Source organism: Strigops habroptila, chromosome 4 (genome assembly GCF_004027225.2).
Source record: "Strigops habroptila isolate Jane chromosome 4, bStrHab1.2.pri, whole genome shotgun sequence".
NCBI classification, from domain to species: domain Eukaryota; kingdom Metazoa; phylum Chordata; class Aves; order Psittaciformes; family Psittacidae; genus Strigops; species Strigops habroptila.
In genome coordinates this window covers 64,882,081-64,901,940 of record NC_046358.1, presented here as the reverse complement: position 1 = coordinate 64,901,940, position 19,860 = coordinate 64,882,081, and the positions used below count along the sequence as shown (strand labels likewise).

Genomic DNA, 19,860 nt, shown 5'->3' with positions numbered 1-19,860 from the left:
CAAGTTTCAAGCACTTGGGTTGGTATGCAAGTCTTCTACCAAGAGGCACATGGGCAGCTATTTACAAACTAACCTTGAATCCAAAGCACCAAGAGGAAGGAAAGCAGGAGCACCTAAGCTGGCAGAATCAGCTTCAGTCTGGGGGCACATTGCTGCTCTCCTGCTTGTGGGTTTAGGATTACAGAGCCATGTGATGCTGAGTAGATCAGGGTAGGCTTGTCTGATCTGTCTTGTGCTGCTGACTTACCTGCTGCTCCTCCTCTTCCTAATACTTAAGTAAAGAATGCCTGTCCCTTGCCTATCTATTTTCAAAATTGAAAAAAAAAAAAGTCATATTCATACGTTAAGGAATTAAATGAATATATATGAAGTGGTAGAGTTGTCAGACTATAAAAGTAGGTGTGCTGTTGGCTGGCTGCATACATGGGTAAGTAGGGAGTGTGGACAGAAGTCCCGTGACTCAGACTGCTGGATTTTACCAATCCCTGGCATAATCCATTCCTGTTTCCTCAGCATGCCTTTCAGGAAAGGGAAATAAATCACTTCAGCATGAGAAATACCTTCAAAATATTGCACTTGGAAGGACTTATTAAGGCATTCAAAATTTCAGGGGTATAGAAAAGGTGTGTTTGGCTAAAGAAAAGTTTAAAGGTCCAGGTTGTCCAGGGAACTCTAAAGCTAATTATGTCCATAATACAGGGCAGGGCGCCACTTTCTCCTAGAAAAATAGTGTCACCTAGAAAGTGAGTTCCACTTGTGTGTTAGAAGTGCATAATGCTGCTCTTGTTTAACATAAGTCTTTTCATAATCCAAGAAGTTTGGTTAATTTTGTTTCCTTGGTGATGAAAAGTGAAACTATAGAGGTAATTAAGCATTAATTCCTGAAAAGATTAGAAACTCAGTTTAACCAACATCATCACTGTCCATTCATTAAGTATGATTATATTGGACTTCATTAAAGGCAGTTATTAAAGGCCCCTGTGTCCAACCTGGCCTTGAACACTGCCAGGGATGGGGCAGCCACAGCTTCTCTGGGCACGCTGGGCACTGCCCAGGCCCTGCACCAGATTCAGCAGTGCCAGGATTCCAGCATAGACATAAAAACTCTTCCTGGAGGGCAAGGAAATCTGGTCTTTCAGAGGAGTCTTTGGAAGAATCACCACCAAGGAATAGACCAGAAAGAAGAAACAGGAGCTGGCAAGCCAGAAGTGTCTCCCTCCGTGGCCAAACAGGAGGGGGTGGTGAGCTCCCATGGTACAGGCACGGTTGTGAAACTTCTGGTAATAGTGGCAAATGTCAGTCTGCTGGTTGGAAGGGAGAAACTCATACACATCCACTTCATCACACAGTGTGATCATGATCACAATGCCAAGCATTCCTGACGACGGTGGATTAGGCTGGATTTGCTCCAGGGAATTCTCCTGCAGAATATCCCAGAGTTGCCACTGCTTTTTGTTGGAATTAACCAGACAAATCGCTCCACCAACTAAGAATGGCCATGCACCACCACCCACGGAAAAGCCACCCATTGGCTATTTGTACCATTCCTAAAGCATCTGAGTTATCAAATTCTTTGAATATGTAGAGTATTTACCCATCTGTATTAGAGTCACAGAGTCTGGATACTATGCTTTTTCCCAGATCATATGTTTAAACTTCTTATTTTGGGGCAGGTAGAAAAATACTTTGAAATGCTTGTTTTTGCACTGAATGTGCTTGCATAGTTCTTAGGATTCATAAATCTAGCAAGGCATCTAGTACAAATTTGTCATGTTTTTTAATAAGAAAAGTCAAAGACATGACACATCATTGATAACTGCAGTGCGTCATTTCAGGGAAGAGGCTAGTATACTGGCATTCCATATTGTGTAGATGTATGTAGGGCTATAAATTCTGTTAGAATTACATGCATGCAGGATAATATTTTTTAGGTTTATTCCTCCCTGAGTGAAACCTTCTAAGATTGTCTTTAGAAAAATATACATTCATTATATTCTCCTATCTCATAAAGGAAAAATCTGCAGCAGTAATGATGTTGTATTCATAGAGGCAAGATGGTTTCTGAGAGCCAAGACAGGTTTAAATTTGAGGGGATGGAGAGGAAGGAAAAGAAAGCAATAGCTGGAGATTTGTGGCACCAGTTCCTTCTAATCTCCTCTGTACAATGAATAATAGGAATTTTTTTTTTCATTTATTTTAAAGTGTATTTACTGTAAATGTGTTTTTCCCCACAGAATTTAGAAGCTAGTACCTTTCCTTCTTTTCTTTCACCTGACTGCTGCATGCAGGACTTAAGGAATCGTTAGTTTTGGCACCTTTTTGGAATTAAACATTCCTGGGTAGAGGACATCGCATGTATTGAAAATAAGATAGAAAGCTTTCAATCTGTGATTACACAAACCTGTTTCAAAATACTATTTTGTATTCTAAGAAACTTGTCCTGTTGGTATAGTGGATAAAAGTCATTGCCTATGTGCTTGGTTAGAAAAACTTACAATCTAGTTGTCGAAGATGACAGAAGCATCCAGCTTCCATTGACTTGTGAAAGATTTATGGAAATCTGACTGTCAGTTTTCAGTTGGATGCAACTGCAGTATTATTCTATCTGTATATGTATTCTCATCTGGATCAGCTTGCCGAGCTTCTACATAGAGAATGAAATCTGTTGATGGTAGTGAAAAAGCATTCCATTAATTTCAGCGTGGCTAACAAGTAATATATTTCATTTCACCTATTTTGAGTAATAAGCATGGAGAACAATCTATTTCAGCTGTAGTTGATCTTTTTTATCAAAGGACTAATCACATGCCAGAAATCTGACAGCAAAGCCAAAAGCTGTGTTTTCTAGTACGTGTACAATTCATACAGAAACATGTTTCATGTGCAGACAAGTACCTGCAATAAACCTATTAGTGTATATGCATTAGATGTTTTTGCAGAATGCTGTTTGCATGTTTGTATAACAATATGGTCTTAGGCTCCACTTTTATTTTAGTAGCTCAAAGGAAAAATATATTCTTCCATGATAAAATGTTTATGTGCTATGTCAAACAGAAGTTAGAATGCTAGACCTAAGGCGAATTCCACACAAGTTATAATGCAACTGCTGCTCATGCTGTTTACAGGCTTTATGAGTTTGGAGAATTGTGTCCCCATGGATTTGCTGAATGGGGAACGCTGTTGTGTCTGGCTTAACAGTCTTAGCAACCCCTTTGTTAATCTCCCCAAAGAGACTCCTAGGTTGTTCCTGGGAAGGGCCTGTACAGATTTATACACCTGAAACACTAACCAGCAGATTGTGCAAGGCTTCTTGACTCTTTACCAGCCTGTTAAGGTAAATTTAGTGGTTGGATTTGACTTGGGTGAAGTACATCTATTGCAGTAACGTCTTGCCAGCAAAGACATTGCTGGCTGCAGCTAGGATCATCTTTCCTTCCTTACTGTGGATGAGGGTGTCTTGCCGTTAGGAAAAAAGCTCTGTGCCTTGATAAGCAGGAGGAATATCCCTGCGTATCTGGATATTATTCTGTGGGCTGTTGTCGATTTGCTAAGAGGGCTAAAGGATTAAGAGGATACAATCCCATCAGCTCCAAACTCTGTGAAGTATGTTATGCATCCAGCAGTATGCCAGAGACAACTGTACTGCCAGGGTTGTTGGAGTTATTTCAGTCTCAGGTGTCTAAAAACTGTCAGTGATGCTCATGGAGATGTACCTGGGCTGACAAACTGTACTGGTAGTAGCAGAGAGCTCACTCCATGCCAGTGTCTTGAGAAGCAAAGGGGACTTGACTTTCTAGTTTAAAGCTACCTTGCATGTATCTGTAGTCAGAAATGACAAAAGATAATTCCTCCTGTGTTATTCTGCCACTTGGAGCTTACTTACTTGGAACTACTGTTGTGAAATGCTGCAAAATGTTTAAAAGCATTATTGAGATATTGATGTAGGGCAGCTCGTGGAGCAGCTCTTCAACTTCTTAATTTCAGTATTAATATATTAAAACATTTTATTCATAAACCAAAGTGCTGGGTAATTGTACAGTTTTTAAAGCTTCCTTTCCTTGGTTATCACCACATCCTGAAGTTACATGGTATGATGACTATTGCTGTCTGCATCGGTACAGACTTCAGCAAAAATGCTAAATGGCACAACATGCATTATAGTGAGGAATAGCTCCTGGTGACATTTATCTGTTCTTGTCCACCATCTCTGTTCAATTTAAGATTCATTTTTCATTTGTCTAAAGTAGAAAGTGCTATTTTAGCAATTTGTGAGGTATCATATATACACCTGGCACTTAATATCTAAGAACAGTAACACTTTTTAAATGCAGATGTCTCTAGGCCACAGTTGCAGACAAAGTACAATGTAGGAGCCAAAACAAGGTTGAAAAAAGCTTTCCATTCATGCTGCAACTTTGATTTCTTACGGTAAATCTTGGGGTACTCATTGTTGGCAAAATCTAGGATGTATTCAATGTGATTTTTGCAGTTAACTTGTCAAAGGGTTGAGATTTCCATCGTGGTGTTTTAGCCCACACAAAAGAGTTCAGGAGGGTATATATAAATCATGCATTTTTTGGACAGGAAGGGATCATTAATGATAGCATTCACAAATATTAAATTACTTCCAGCTAGGCAACCTTAATGAAAGTTAAGTATTCTTCCTTTGTTGAAATGTGTTGAAATTCAATTCTTATTGATGTGAGAGAGTGCAAGATGTAATGGAGAACAATGAGAGGCAAAAAATATTCCTCTGCACTAATAAAGAATGAAGATTTCCTTGCTTCATATTCCGAGTAGTATTCTTTACTTAAAGGTGGGGAAATTGCAAAATACAGTTAAAAACATGCAGAAGATAAGAGCAATAATACAATAATACATAAATGTTTTCCTGTTTGACATGTTGTTTTGCTGTTCTGAAGGTATATGACTGATGGTGGTCTGGGGCTCTATACTCGAAGGCTAAACCGGCTGCCTGATGGCATGGCTGCGGTGCGGGAGATGGTGCAGCGCAACACTTCACTGGGGCTCGGAGATGCTGACAGGTAACGTCTCATCAGCAAATGCTCACCTGTAACGCCATGTTTGACTCACGCTGTATCTAATGCATATTGGATCTCAGAGTTGAAATAGCCTTGAGAATTCAGATACTGAATACATGGATATAACCTTCTCCAGAGTATTTCAGGTTTATATGTTCACAGAGGCATCAGAATAAATGCTGACTTGGTGTCTTCTGATTGCTTTGCTGGAATCTCATCTAGGTTTTTGTGCACAGGATACAACACAAGAAAATATAAAACTTCTATTTTGATAGTGTTTGATAGTTTTTCTTCTCATTTCCACTGATTCTTGAAGTCCAGTGATTCAGTGTGAACAGGCAAGGCTAAAGTTCAAGAATTAGGGGACTAAAAAGCCATAATTTATGGGAGTGCAATCATAAAGGAAGCCAGGGAGATGGACAGTAATGAGACCTATATTCTGTTAGACTTGAGGTATATGGATTAAATACCTCTGCTTTTAATGGCATTAGCCTATAGCTGCTTTCTTTCCCTTCCAAGCTCAAAGCCTGATGAGCGTTGATGTAGTAAGTGCAGCACATCCATTTTCTTCTATGAGGGGCCCCTAAGTGTAAAACATGGATTTCAAGGCACAGGTTTGAAACAATTTCTGAACTAAAAGTTTTTTCTCGTTTTGTTGTTGATAAGGCTTTCCAGGGACATAATGCAGTTATCTGAATTTGATAAGACTGATAATTTCTTGATTGTGATGCATAGATTACTAAGGGAATACAAGTGCTGGAGAATCTAGCCTTGTTTTTAAAGAAAGCTGTACTAAATTCGTTTTGGTGTTCTCTTGATATTAGTAAAGAGCACGTTGGTATATTTCAACATATAGTAATATAGATTATATTCTTGCTTAAGTACCAGTCAGCCTTCTAGAGAGCTGGTGATACATTCCTCGTCCTTGATTTCTTCTCCTGTCCAGTATTTTTTGTGCTTGCAACACTTTTTCTTGGCATGTAAATTATTTTCACATTTTATTTGCTAAGCTTCTTCCCTGAAGACACCACACATCAGGATCAATTGCATACGTTCCACAAGAGAGATTAGTTGTGTGTTTAAGTCTGTTCAACTTAGAACAGGACTGTGATGCACTGAAATGTAGTTTGTTTCCATTGTTTCAGTTTTGAAAAATCATTCTTTGACTTCATATAGAGGGGATGGACTTTACATACAGTAAATAAAGACTCTCTATGGTTGGCAATTTAGCTGCAAGATGGGATCACAGACAAATTACCCTTTAGTCCCAGAGCTGGTGATACTATTATGTGTTGTTTTGATTTAGTCTTTTCTGTTTAGAGTAGAAGCCTACGTCCCTTATACAGAGTTTTCTGACAGTAAGGCAGTGACTTAAAAATGACTCTTCTGGTTGCTGGGCAATCATGACGCGCAGTTTAAACAGAAAAAATAATCTTGGTTTGGGCAGCAGTTTTTCAGGGTGAAAATTGGCATAAGGAAAAAGAGTTTAATAAAACAGTATGATAATGAATTGCTGTCTTCATGGTGTGACTGGAAGCAGCAAGCAGGAATGCAGAGCTGCTTTATGGGTACATGTAGAAAACGATGGAGATTACATTTAACTTGTTCAAAGCAGGTGTTAATTGAATGCGTGGGAGAAGGAGTGTGAGAGGCTATGAACCTTTGAGTGTAAGGTTAATCATTAAAAGGTTATCAGAGGAATTTTTGCAATATGCTGACTTGGTTAGTTTCTTGTGTTGTTAATTGTAGAAGTTTAGTGGTGAAGCTTTTACTCGGTGGCTCTGGCAATGTAAAGCACAGACCTTAAAAGGTACATTTTCTCCTGCAGCAGGGAAATCCAAACAAGGGAATTTAATTTAACGCTTGATTGTGAGGTTAATGGAATCACTGCACAACACAGCTCAGCTTATTTATTCACTTCAAGACAATTCGTGTTTGCATAGAACAAAGGCATTTTTAATGAAAAAAGGCATTGAAAATGCCTTTTTATTTAGTTTGTGAAATTATTTTCTCTTTTTAAAGTTGCAATTGAGCCACCTATGGTTTTGTGTCTTATATATATGGTCTTGGTGTGTACCATCTGGTTATTTAAGTTGATTTCATATTGTCAGGCACAGCTGCTTAATCTGAGACTTACTGCCCTTACTTTCATATATGTAACTTGCATTTATAAAGCTGTATGGATAAGAAGGAAGAAATTTGAAGCTTACATTTGAGTAAATCTTTCTGTAATTGCTTTCTTGTATAACCTATTATTTAGAAAAGACAATTCAACCTATGATGATTTATCATATCCTTGTGAATAGGAAAGAAGACTATATTAATGAATGTAAGCTTGTCCAGGGTGGCTATAATGCTGTTATTAGGGAAATGTCTATATGGCTTTTTTAAGAATCCTCAGTGATAAAGTGCTTAAATAACTACTTCGGAGCATGACTAACTTGGATTGTTTCATTTTCAAACGTTATTTGAGGTTGCATGAATTATATGTCATTGCATGACAGTCTAAGGTGCAAAAAGGTCTTCCCAGCTTCTGACTATAAGGACCTGTCTCATTAGATAGCAGATTACCTTGTCATGGTGCTTCTGACAGCTGCAGCATTTGTGGACTGTGGGTAAAACATGACTTGGGTCTTTAGCGTGTCCTTCAGGAGTGTTTCTATATCGTGGTTCAGATCTATGATGACTACAAGGACAGTCTTGTCACCCTCTTAGTTAAAAACAAGGCCATATTCAGTTTAACTCTTAGAAGGACTTGTGACTGAAGCTGGCTTATGGCAGTACATAGCATTTTTGGTACCATTTCCTACTTCTGGCAAGGTTTTTGGATAATCCCAGAGGAGACTGTGGAACCAGGAGAAGAGATGAACAGGAAAGAAGAACTGGAAGTGAAGCCAAAACAGAGCAGAAAGCCAAAGGACATTCCATGCAGAGCACAGGTATATCACTATTGATACCGAGTGCAGATCTTTTTCAGATGCTGTGGCTTATAGTAACTTCTACATATGGTAAAAAATTAGGGCTTTCAAAAATAGCCGAAGAGTAGTATTTTGCTGTTATTTTGCATTTCATGAAAGCAGATTAATGTTATTTAAGGTTATGTCTCTGGGCTCAGGTAGTAGTCAACACTTCACATTCATTCATGGCATACAGCCCTTTGACTGCAGTTTGTTTGAATTCACTAACTGCAATTTAATCCTTGAATCCTGCTACAGTTATGACTAAAAAGATGGGTTAGTGTTGAGTGCCGTAGGGAGATAGTTGGACTGCCTTCATAACCATGGGAACTTGGATCACACTTCAGAAGAGCTGAAGAGCAAGTTGAAGAAAGTCATCAACTTGGGGGCAATATTGGCGTGTTCTGAAAAGTGGGGAAAGAACAAAATGTCACTGCTTTTGGAAGGAGGCAAATGCCTCTGAAAGCAGAATTACAGACATGGTGCTGATGGGTATCACATAAAAAGAAGAACATTTGATGCAGCTTCTTAGGTCCTGCTTTATTGTAGACAATGGAAAAATGTTAAAATAAAAGATTTTTAAAAAAAGGGAATTTTTGTTAGGATATTTTTGTAGTTTTATTGTAGGATAAGACAGTTTGAAGTCCTGAGTGTATATTTATTTGTTTTTTCTTCTTAACTGAAACAATGCAGCTAAAATTAAATGAAGGTGTCTGCAATTCCTGGCTTTGCAGATGAGGAGGGGAAAAGTGGAGAAAATGTGTCTGGAATAGACACATAGAATAGTCTTTGTCTTAAAAAGTTAAAACATGACTGGGTTATATCTCAAACTTCAGATGGATCCAACTGCTGTAGAAATACATAGAAATAGATATTCCTGCATTGTAATGGCAGTGGAATTCCCATCATCTCCTTCCCCCACAGCATCTCCTGCTCCTGCAGTGCTCCCTCAGGAGTGTTGACGTAAGTGTTTCTGGACTTTCACAGTACATGAGCTTGCAGGGAGTTTCATCTGGTATTTCATGTGAATGGGTTTGTGGAGGGAGGATGTCCTTTCTGTCACGGGAAGGAGTAACTGTATTCATTGAAATCATCTATGGACCTCAGGACATCTCAGCTAAGTTGCTGCCAAACTCTTACCACTCTACCAGGAAGATTCCATGCCATCAGTTCAGAGTTCTTTCACTTCCAGAAAGCCCTGGCAATTGTACTTCGCATTCAGTTGCTACCATTAAAAAAATTATATATATATATATATATAAAAAAATAAAAAAATACTACTTTTCCCATTTCTTTTTCCTAGGACAGTGAACACCCCTTTAGAAGGATCCCACATACTAAATAAACATAGTTTTATAGAAAATAATTGTAAATCCTCTAAATTGTTTTAAGATAATACAGATCAGAAAGAAAGCATCAGCACCCGGGTGTTCATTGCTCAGTGTATTTGTGCTATGAGTCACTGCAATTAGTAAATACATGCTGATATATAGTTGCTTAACAGCAAAGTCACAGGACTGGTAAAATTACTCCCATCTAACCCATATTCTGCTCTCCTTGACCATCTGTTGGGATTTTATCACTAAGTTAGAAAGAAATGCTACTGCTTCTAAATATGCAAGTTGTACCTTGGTACCTATAGATACCTATCTCTTTGAAAGATCCCACATTTATCTTGAGAACTGACTCGCAGAAACAGGGAAATTCACATTGCAAAGATTCTTTGAGGTTTATGGCCTTTGGTCTTCTGATTAGAGTCACAATACCATACACTTTAATTTTCCAAGGAATCTTTTAACAAGCTGTAATCCAAAGTGGTTTTAGGTTACATAAAGTAATTGCAAAGTTAAGCAACACATAGTAGCTGAAGGCAAAGGTATAGTAGCTTGTGCTACTGACCTGAGGGCTGGAATTAGCAGTACCAAAAGGGAAAAATAAAGACATTCTACTTCCAAATAAGGCAAGGTTAGTCAAGGGAAGCCATGTCTTTTAGCAGATCTGTTTCAGTGGGCTACAGATGACAAACTTCTGGGCATGTAAGCTTTTCTTCAGGTCTAAAACAGACAGAAGACTTTTCATTACTAAATATAAGTTGAAGAACACTTGCTTTAAATTTACCAGGATGGTTTAGTAGTTTAGACTAACTCTTAAAGACAGACAATACCTATGAAGCAGAGGAAGATTTAGCAAGGAAAGGCATCATAAAATGTTTGTGTGCTATAGAAGAGAGACGAATGATTTATCACCTGTGTAACATGGTGGGGGTAACTGGGGAGAGGGAGCACATTATTACAGGCTGTAAAAGCTGTTTCTGTATTGAATCTATGGTTTTTAATATCCATCAGAGTTAGTATTTTAATACTCTGGTTTATTCTTTGAAGATGCTTTCTAGAACTCCCTTGAAGATGAGAAAGAGGGGAAGTGGCTCAGATGAAGTGGCTGTGTAAGAATTGCTCCCCCTGGATAACCAGGTTCCATATGAATTCATTCAGTGGATTCAATAATACCTCCTCCCACCACCACCCTTTTCTATGCGCATGCTTTGGGGGATACATATTGTAATGCTGGATGAAGCATACTACATTCTGGGAATGTAGAATTTGTGATAGTGTCCATTCTGTTTAGAGAGGCATGATGGAATGGAGATATGTTGAAAAGATTTGTCTGTTTCTCATGCTTGGTCTAATTTTACTCATGGCATGATGGTCAGAAAAGAGTTTGCTTCCAACAACCAACTTAGGCTCAGAGCTCTTTGAAGGCTAGAAAGAGTTTTGAGGAGTGGACAACTTAAGGGAATAGACACTTTCTTAGCAGAGGTTGTATTTGTTTAAAGCCTCTATCCAGACTCTCGATTATCCTGTCATGTAGCAATAGTGGATGTATGATTGATGTGGGGGTGGGTTGGTACTTGAAGCAGCTTTGTGCCTTTAAGTTAACTGATTTTTGCAAAAACACAATTTGTTGTCTTATGGGAGAGTCCCTTTTCCATGTATCCATGGCCACGACAAAACAGCAGGTTTTGCTGCAGTTAGGATCTAAGTGTGTCCAAGAAGCCTGGAATTCTCCTGTTCTCTTCTGGGAGTTCCACAGGCTGCCAAGGCAATTAAGATAAATTCTTTGCCCTTCTCAAGAACTTTCGTCCAATGAGGAGGTACAGTTCTACCATTCAACACTAAAATCAAACCAACCAACCCCGCAAATGCCCTGCAATTGCAAGCTGTTCCCTCCAAGATTAGTAGATTAGGCCATCTTTATGTGCTTAACTGTCTCTGTAGTTTTAAACCCCTTCTTCAGAATTGCTTTCTTGCTTAGATGTGAACTCTGAAGAAAGAGAATTTAGGAACTGCATTTCTTGTTGAAACGTTTTTCCTTGTGCTGTGTCCCTTGATTTTGTTGCTATGATTCTGATCCTGCATCCCTTTGTATTTGAGGGGCTATTGACACCTCTGCTCTCGGATCGAATTGAAATGCTTCAAGCCAGGAGCTGAAGTTGACTGAAGTTGACTGCAAAGCTAATGGAAGGTGGCAGGTGCCATCAAGGGATCAACTCATCATGGAGAAGTTAGGACTTTATTCTTGCCTGTATATTCCCCTGTGGACAGGTTGTCATTTCCCCTTAGAGGTTGCACTGGGGTGTATGTACAGGTGAAGGGACCTTACCTTTGCCAGAACTGTGGATACTGATTCTGTGGAAATAAGAAAACCTGCCAAATTTAAGCAGCTGAATAATTTGCATCTAGGGATGTCAAAATCATGATCCTACACTACTGGAGCTAGATTTTCCTGAAGTGACATTTCCTTTCATACACCCACTTGATGTGTGTATCACATTGATCTAACTGCTGAATTGGAGGCTGTTCCGAAACCCTCACTATTTCTGGTTCCATTGCCAGAGATTAGTGCTGTCTTTTCTATTGTATGAAGTGGCTTTTAAAACACTTTAAGCATGTGGAAATTAAGCTTGTATTCTAAGGGTAAACAAGATTGTAGATACAAAGACCATTTTGAACTGTATCAGGGTCTTTGTGCTTTGCATGACAAACCAAAGAATGTGAAATGCTTGCTGACATAGTGCAGACTTTGTTATTTGGTTTTCCATGCCGAATGTCAAGGGAGTCAACATAGTCTCACAACTGACCTACACCAGTAACCTCTGAGTTTGGGATTTGGAGATTGAATAGATAAAACTAATAGCAGACAGCTGCTGCGCTCCAAAAGAAGAATCCCAGTTTGGGGCTGTTTGAGAAGCGTGGAAGTTCGTTGTGGCTGTAAAGCAAATTTCAAAACAGATTCCACCCACCCCGACCCCCACCCCGATATTGTGTGTATTACTAAATATCTCATTACTAGGAAACCTAAGGATTCTCCCTTTGGTCTCTGTTTGCCCTTCTTTGTTTGCTAGGGCTTTGGAGTTGTCTGTAACTGTACATATCATTTGGCTTTTTTGCTTCTGTTCTACAGCTGTATATTCTCTTGTGATCAGAATAATTTTCTATTAGTATTAGCTTACATGTTAATAAAAATCCTAATGTTAATAACCAGGATCTAAGCTTTCTGTTTAGTGGCTGAATGTTTCCTGTAATTGTATTGCTTGCAAAATAATAGCAAAATGCTCAGTCCAAACGTGAGATGCACGTGTCTTCCTGCAGGCTCTTCTCAGCTTTGCTAGAGCTTTTTGTTTCTTTTTCTTTACTCTGTTGATTATGTTTATTGAATATTGAGTCGTTTATTCCTAGTCTTGTCCCCTCCAGTGAAAAGCTTTCAACCACGGTACTGCAGGTGGGGTGAGAGAGCACCCTCTATTGCATCAGTGAGAACCCTCCAAGGAATTCAGGATATCCAGATGCTTTGATCCATACAGGGAAATGGGGCTTCTAATTTGAACAACTGAAATGTTTAAAGTTGGATGGTACTAATAGCCTGGTATATCCAATACACATCCACATCTGCAGCATAGCATATATAGTAAGGTATCCACAACTTTGAGCTCATATTTAACATGCTGTGTATTTCATAAGCAGTCATCTCCTTCAACTGTCCTGAATGGCAGCTCCTGTGTTAAGAAAGTAATGAAGTAACGAATTTTGCAGTAAAGGTGCTGAGGGAGTGGAGTGGCAGGGACAAAGTGCATAACTATATTTTTGCTGCCCTGGGATTCTTGAAGCTACTGCATTTATATCAGGCCATTCCTTGGTATCACAGTAGATTCCTTGCTGGCCAACAAGCTGTTTCATACTGCGGTCCATACTCATCTGGTAAGTCCTATTCTTCTCTTCTCCATGCCTCAGCTTCCTCATGGTATAGGGATTTCCCAGCAGCATGATAAGCTGTCTTTGTGACCTGTTTCTGACAACTAATGGGATGCACAGTGAAGTTGAGACTCCACAGAACAAGTAGTCACTTTGCTCCTGGGATTTCTGAATTGAGCCCCAACATCTTAAAGCCTAAACAGCCCAGTGTTAACGCAGCTCCATGGGACTTAAAAATGCTCTGCTGTTATATAAACAGGCATTAAGGTTTTCACATGATAGTCTTACGTTGCTGAAGTATATACAGTTAAATATATGTTTGGCTAGGTTAAATAACTGCATGCTCTACCGTGGAAACACTTGGAGCTACATTGTGCTGCTACAGCAGTATTATGAGGATGTGTGTAATTTGTTTTTATTAGAACAAGTTTTTTATATTCTCACTAAAAATAAAACATCTAATTTTGTTCATACTGATTGCTGCAATTTGAGACTAATTTAATTTGACCTAAGTGGCACTGGAACAGCGTGAAACCTGTGTGCAGAGTTAGCACAAGGAGCCTGAGCAACTACCATGTTGCTAGAGGCTACGTTTATGTGTGTCCAGGTATATATGGTCAATAAGTAGCCAGAGGATCAGCTCTAAACATTGGAAGCCTGAGTAGTGCCTGAGCAAAGTCCAAGGGCTGAGGTCAGCTCTTTCTAACTATATGATTGATTTTTCTGCTGTTGTTGCTGTTCCTTAACTGACAAAGGCTCAGCTCAGCAGCCACTCTGGACTTACCATGTGCTCTCATCAGCCCCAAGTAATATTTTTTATCTTTTAAATCTAATTTTAACTTTAAAGTTTATCTTCTCTGATTATGTTGTTAGTTTAAGTTAATTTTCATATATATCAACTAATTAATTCGTTTTGGTTTGGGGGAAATGAGTAAACCACCTTGAGTGTTCAAAAAGGTTTTCTTCTTTCATGTTCATTGTCAAGATTGATTTATTCTTGTTATGAAACTTGGAACTAGAGATACTCTTCATAACATGACTTAATGCCTTAAACATCTCTTTGAAACTGTTGATGTTATTTGAGACTGTATGATATGCACATGCATAGTTTTAATGTTTCATTTGCATTTTTATGCAGAGATTTTATTTTCAGGGATGACTGAAATATAATGTTGCATTTGCAAAACTGGAACTGTTTGGAATGCAGAAGGGATGAATGGAATATTATCAGGAAATAGCCAGGGATGTATTTGCAGACAACTGTATATCTCTATGGAAAAAGAGGAGAGAAGAAAAGGAGAAGGAAGAATCACTAACATAAGACTACGGGAAAGAAATATGAGTATCCTGTGCCAACTGAGGTTCACAGAGGTTATGTTCATCCAGGAAAGGCTTATATTCCACTTAATCTATATTTTGGGACTGTGCATATTTTCTCTCTACTCCTAGGTAGTGAATTTATCCATCTGTGGTTTGAGAGCATTTCTGAAGCAAAGGACTCATGAGAATGGATCAGGTGGTGGCAAGAAATCTGCATTTATACATATCTAATGTTTTAAATGTGCATGCAAAAGAAATACAGACATTTTCTGAAATCAGAAGATTGTGGTGGTGTTATACTGAAGCCAGGATATGACTTCTGTGCTCTAATTTCTGTTGAAATTCTTTGTTGGCTTCCAACAATAACCACTAAGCTCTTTGTGAACATAGATTAAAAGCGAATAAGCTATATGGCAATATGAAGTTGCTTGTCATTCCTTTCTGGTCAAAGCATGCTAGTGGTTTGGCCTCCAACATCCAGAGGGTAGTCTCAGAGGTGTTTTCCATTCCGTGGCTTAGAGTTAGGGTCCCTTTCTGCAATAGCCTCTGACTGATTTTTGGGTTTAGCAACATTCCACTTCTCTCTCTCATCATGTTTTTATGGGCTGACTTTACATTGGCTGTGATGAGGTAAACATGTGACTGATAATCATTCCTGTGAGTCATGCCATATGCTTTCCCCTCCCTCCACCACCACAATTCCTGTCATAGATGACCCAGTTATTTTACCTTTCCTACATTATTCCTTCTATGCTACGAAATGGTTTTTTCTGGCAGCCACTATCTCTTTCCAAGCAATGCATTGTGCTTTCAGTGGTGGGCTTCTGTTTTGTCTACTTTTGTCCTCAGTGCATTACTGAAATCCAACTTCATCCATGAAATGTGTTTGAATCACACATTCACTCCCCACTGTGAATACATTCTTCTCTTACTTAATGACATCAGTCTCTGATTTCACTTTTAGATTTTCACAGCGTTGGAATGAAGGAGTTTGCGGTACATGGCAATGGGGTTAAGTTTATTATGGTAATGGGTATGTTACTGAATCATTTAGGACCAAGGGGTTATTTTAGAAAGGAAAAAAAAAATGAGAGCCAAAGGTAACTTAGGAGTTGGCTAAGCAAGCCTGGGTGAGATCATGGGACAAGAACAAGACTTTCTTTGGACATTTTCAGGAATAGAAGTGAATTGTAGCTATAACTTAGGTAGAACAGATTCAAGCGAAACAAGGAAAAGATGGAGTGATTATAAGGAAAACCTCTCTGGTACTTACTGACTTGGAAAGTATTCTACTCTTTGTGTCTTAGAATCTATATGAACCAAAGCACAATCACACATTAGAGGGAAAATGGTGTGAATAAGCAAAGAGGGACTTTCCAGATTAATCTTTTATTTCATTATTAATACAGAAGGCAAGGACTTTGCTCATAGTTTGTTAGGTGTGTCTGTTATGATGCAAAATATGAATGCTCGCATTAATCTACCTAGTAGTGGGGGTATACATCTAGTGAATTTTGTCCTTTCATCCAATTATCACTTGTGCAGTTCACTTCATTAAAGGCTCTAAACAAACATATCCGACGACCACTCCTTAATTCTACAGGAATTCACTGAAATAGAGCTGTCTTTATCAGTACTAGTTTATGTTAAGCCTCTGATAGCAAAGTGAGACACCATTTCACAGCTCAGCCTTAACAACATGGCCACATGCTGCCAATGTTGAAATAGGACAGAGAGATGAGACACTGGTATAAAATTGTTTTAATTTCATTCCTGCACTGGGATGAAACAGCAAATAAGGGGTTGGGGGGAGAGTGTTCTTGTTTCTCCCTTACAGAGTAGTGATGCAGCAATTAATGTTCTCATGTAAAAAGTCAAGTTGAGGTCTCTCCTGTGCCTGCTTGGAGCAGGGATCTCAGTTTTGGCCTCCTCTGTTTAGGTTGTTTCTTTATTAATATTTCTCTCTGTCTCTCCTGCCAAATTATTTGCTGGAAATAATATCAACACAAGATATTGAAAGGTGTTATTGGACTCTTGGCTATTGTGGAGCTATCAGGTCACAGAAGTGGGATGGAAAGAATTAAGGTTGAAGTCCTTGAACTCCCACACTTTCCCCCCTGGATGATTTAACTATGAGAATTAACAAAGGGTCCAAGGGAGTCATCTCAGTGTTGCGGAAAGTTACATTTTTGTATAAACCAACAGGATATTTAATGCTATTTCATAAAAAATTCCAAAACATCTCGATAACATTGCTGTAGCAGTAGCAGAACTGGCAGTTTGAGAGCTGTATCTAAAGCTTGCCAAAGTAAAGGCGGGGAGAGTGCCTTAAAGCATCTTCTTAATAAATTTCCAACTGGATTCCAGTTACTGCTTCTAAGCTGCTTTTGTGTCACCTTTTGTTGTGTTTGGTTAGAAGGTAGGCCTACATACATCCTCAGCGTCTCAAAGAGAGAATGAGTTGTAAGGAACAGTTTGGGTCTATATATATGTCTTGCAGATGAAAAATGGCATTAGCAGAAGATTGAGGTTGTGCATAGTTGATCTGCTGTGCCAAGTGGACAGGGGTTCCCCAAGTACCAGCCGTCCTCATGGGAGAGCAGTGATCCACCTCTGCAGCAGATCTGCCTCCTGCAGTCAAATAGGAGTCATGGGCTTAAACCTAAACAAGGGAAGTTCAGATTAGATATAAGGATTCTTCCCTGTGAGGGTGCTGAGGCGGTGGCACAGGTTGCCCAGAAAAGCTGTGGCTGCCCCATCCCTGGCAGTGCTCAAGGCCGGGTTGGACAGGGCTTGGAGCAACCTGGTCTAGTGGAAGGTGCTCCTGCCCACGGCAGGGGGTTGGAACTGGATGAGCTTTAAGGTCCTTTCCAACCCAGACCATTCTATGATTCTATATCAAAATGTATATTTAAAGACAATTTCATTTCTGATATTTCCCTTCCAATTTGCCCACACCTATTTTTCCCTTCTCCAGGCCCACTGGAAGCTTCTTGTCCCAGTTCTGTGGCTTTTGTGCACCAGGTTCCAGCCTTCAACTTCACAGCTTACATCCAAATTTGTTTTCCCTTTTCTTTTTTTCTCACTTTTTCTCCATGTGCAGTCTCATCTTCCCGTCTTGACTTACTGTCTCTGTTCTCCAGTGCCCTCCAGAACCAAGTAAGAAATTACTATTGCAAGACAAGGTTTCTCAGGGAAGGACCGATATAACTTAATAGTAAGATCATTATATATTCTAATGATAGTCAGGAATTGTTGTGCTGTTTTTAACTTGAGACCAAAGTCAATCCTTAGGTTGGCACACAGTGTGGAAAACTTCAGGCCAAACAGCTCAATTTTGGCAAATGATAAATAATTGCAATCATTCCCCCTGTTAATTATTTCATTACTGTAACACAGCCATCTCTGAAGCAGAGGACGTGGCCTTAGAACAAAAAGGAGGCGTAAAACCCAGCAAGGCTGGGGCCAGGGAAGGAATTACTGGGCAAGGAACAGTTCTGGAAGCTTTTGCTTTTACAGAAATGATAGGAAAGGTTCAAGAGTCCAGCAGAGACCCTGGGACCTCAGGATTTTTGCAGGTAGGGAGTGGAGCAAGGAAGCAGTGCCAGCATCAGTGATGCACAGCTCTCAGCAGACACAGCTAGCACAACTGATCCAGCAAGAAAGCTTTACTCAGATCCGCTGAAAAAGAAAAAGGTAAAATTGTGCTTTTCTGTTACATTTCATGGCTGGAATGTTTAAAAGGTTAAATTCATTTGAGAGGGGTGCATGACATTTAAAAAGTTTATGAGTTTGCACAGTTGAGCTTTTGTTTTCTCCCACTTGATTCCCATTTTATTCTTTTTTTAAAAAACTCAATCTATCAAAAAAGATGCCTAACTGCTTTTAACTTATCAGTTAAGAATTAGAGATAATGTAGGTGAAGTTGCATATATTAAAGGATCATTTAAAAAGCCTGTGGTTCAGTGATGATGGGGGTGGGAGGGGAATGTAGCATCACAGGAGAGGTTCCACTGAGCTTTGAACTGGATCAGATGCTTGAGAGCAATTAAACACATGAGATTTCCCCCTTTAAACAAAGGCACAGAAGGGAGTCTCCCTGTTTTCTGTGCTGTTAATCATCAGGGGGAATGAAGAATGTGTAAACGAAGAAAGAAAAGATGGTGCTATTTAAAGGAAGGATGTTAGACCCCAGCAGGATGCCTGCTTGAGTTGCATCTCAAGAAATAATAAGTACTTGTTATGCTAATAGTCACTATTTTCAATCACATGATTTGCATACAGATAATATCTGTGTTAATTACACAGTGCACATAGCCAATAACACACATCTTAGGTTTTGTCCTTAGCATTTTCATTCGTAAAACGATGCATCACGCTAATGAATATTGCAAAGTTTTCAAGTGCAAATAAATACCGAGCTAGATAAGCCCTGAAGATAACCTCACAGACCAGAGACCTGGATAGAAGCAGCTCAGGATTAGTGTCATGTCTCTCACTGACAACATCTGTCCTTGCACCTGATTACAATGGCAATAAAACGAAACAAAAGGGGACATGAATGCATAGTAATGTGGTGATGCATTATAATAATTAACCCCTTGGTGGCTAATTACTTGTGAATATTACTGTGCCTTTCTACCAGAGCACAAAGTTTAATGGGTTTATACTGACTTTATGCCACCTGGGCGCAGACAAGGTGAGACCTGGCTCTACAGGGAGGCGGAATAGCGTGGATAGTTTTGAACACATGAATCAGAGCCATGTTTATAGAGTCATAAAATGGTTTGGTTTGGAAGGGATCTTAAAGCTCATGCAGTTCCAACCCCCTGCTATGGGCAGGGACACCTTCTACTAGACCAGGTTGCTCAAAGCCCCGTCCAACCTGGCCTTGAACACTATGCAAGGATGGGTGGGTCACTGGGCAACCTGTGCCAGTGTCTCACCACCCTCACAGTAAAGAACTTCTTCCTAATGTCTAATCTAATCTCCTCTGTTGGATGAGTGCTTTGTAGCTTGTGATCATAGTATTTCTGGCCTTTAGGATTTGTGGTAAGCTGGGTCTGAAGGGCAGCTCTACGTATTCTTTCTTCTCTTCCCTTCTTGCCCATGCATCTTCTGGATGCCTAGCATTTCCCATTTCATTATGTCTAATTGAAACTTCCCACTTGTCCTCCTGACCTACTAGCTTAAATAAATAAAACAAGTAGATGAGAGTGCTTGGCAGTAGAAATGCATGATGCCCTATAAAATGTAATAATGTGACAGCTGAGGTTGTGTCGTGCTGAATCG

General features: G+C 39.4%; 1 protein-coding gene across 6 annotated transcripts in view; it reads left to right on the top strand.

The window, feature by feature from the left end:
• NAV2 (neuron navigator 2) overlaps positions 1–19,860 on the top strand; it is a 404,040-nt gene that overhangs the window by 309,847 nt on the left and 74,333 nt on the right. For all 6 annotated transcript variants that reach the window (XM_030482681.1, XM_030482680.1, XM_030482678.1 and 3 more), the window contains one exon: positions 4,923–5,045. In XM_030482681.1, the coding sequence (XP_030338541.1) occupies positions 4,923–5,045 (123 nt within the window). The remainder of the gene's footprint in view (positions 1–4,922; positions 5,046–19,860) is intronic.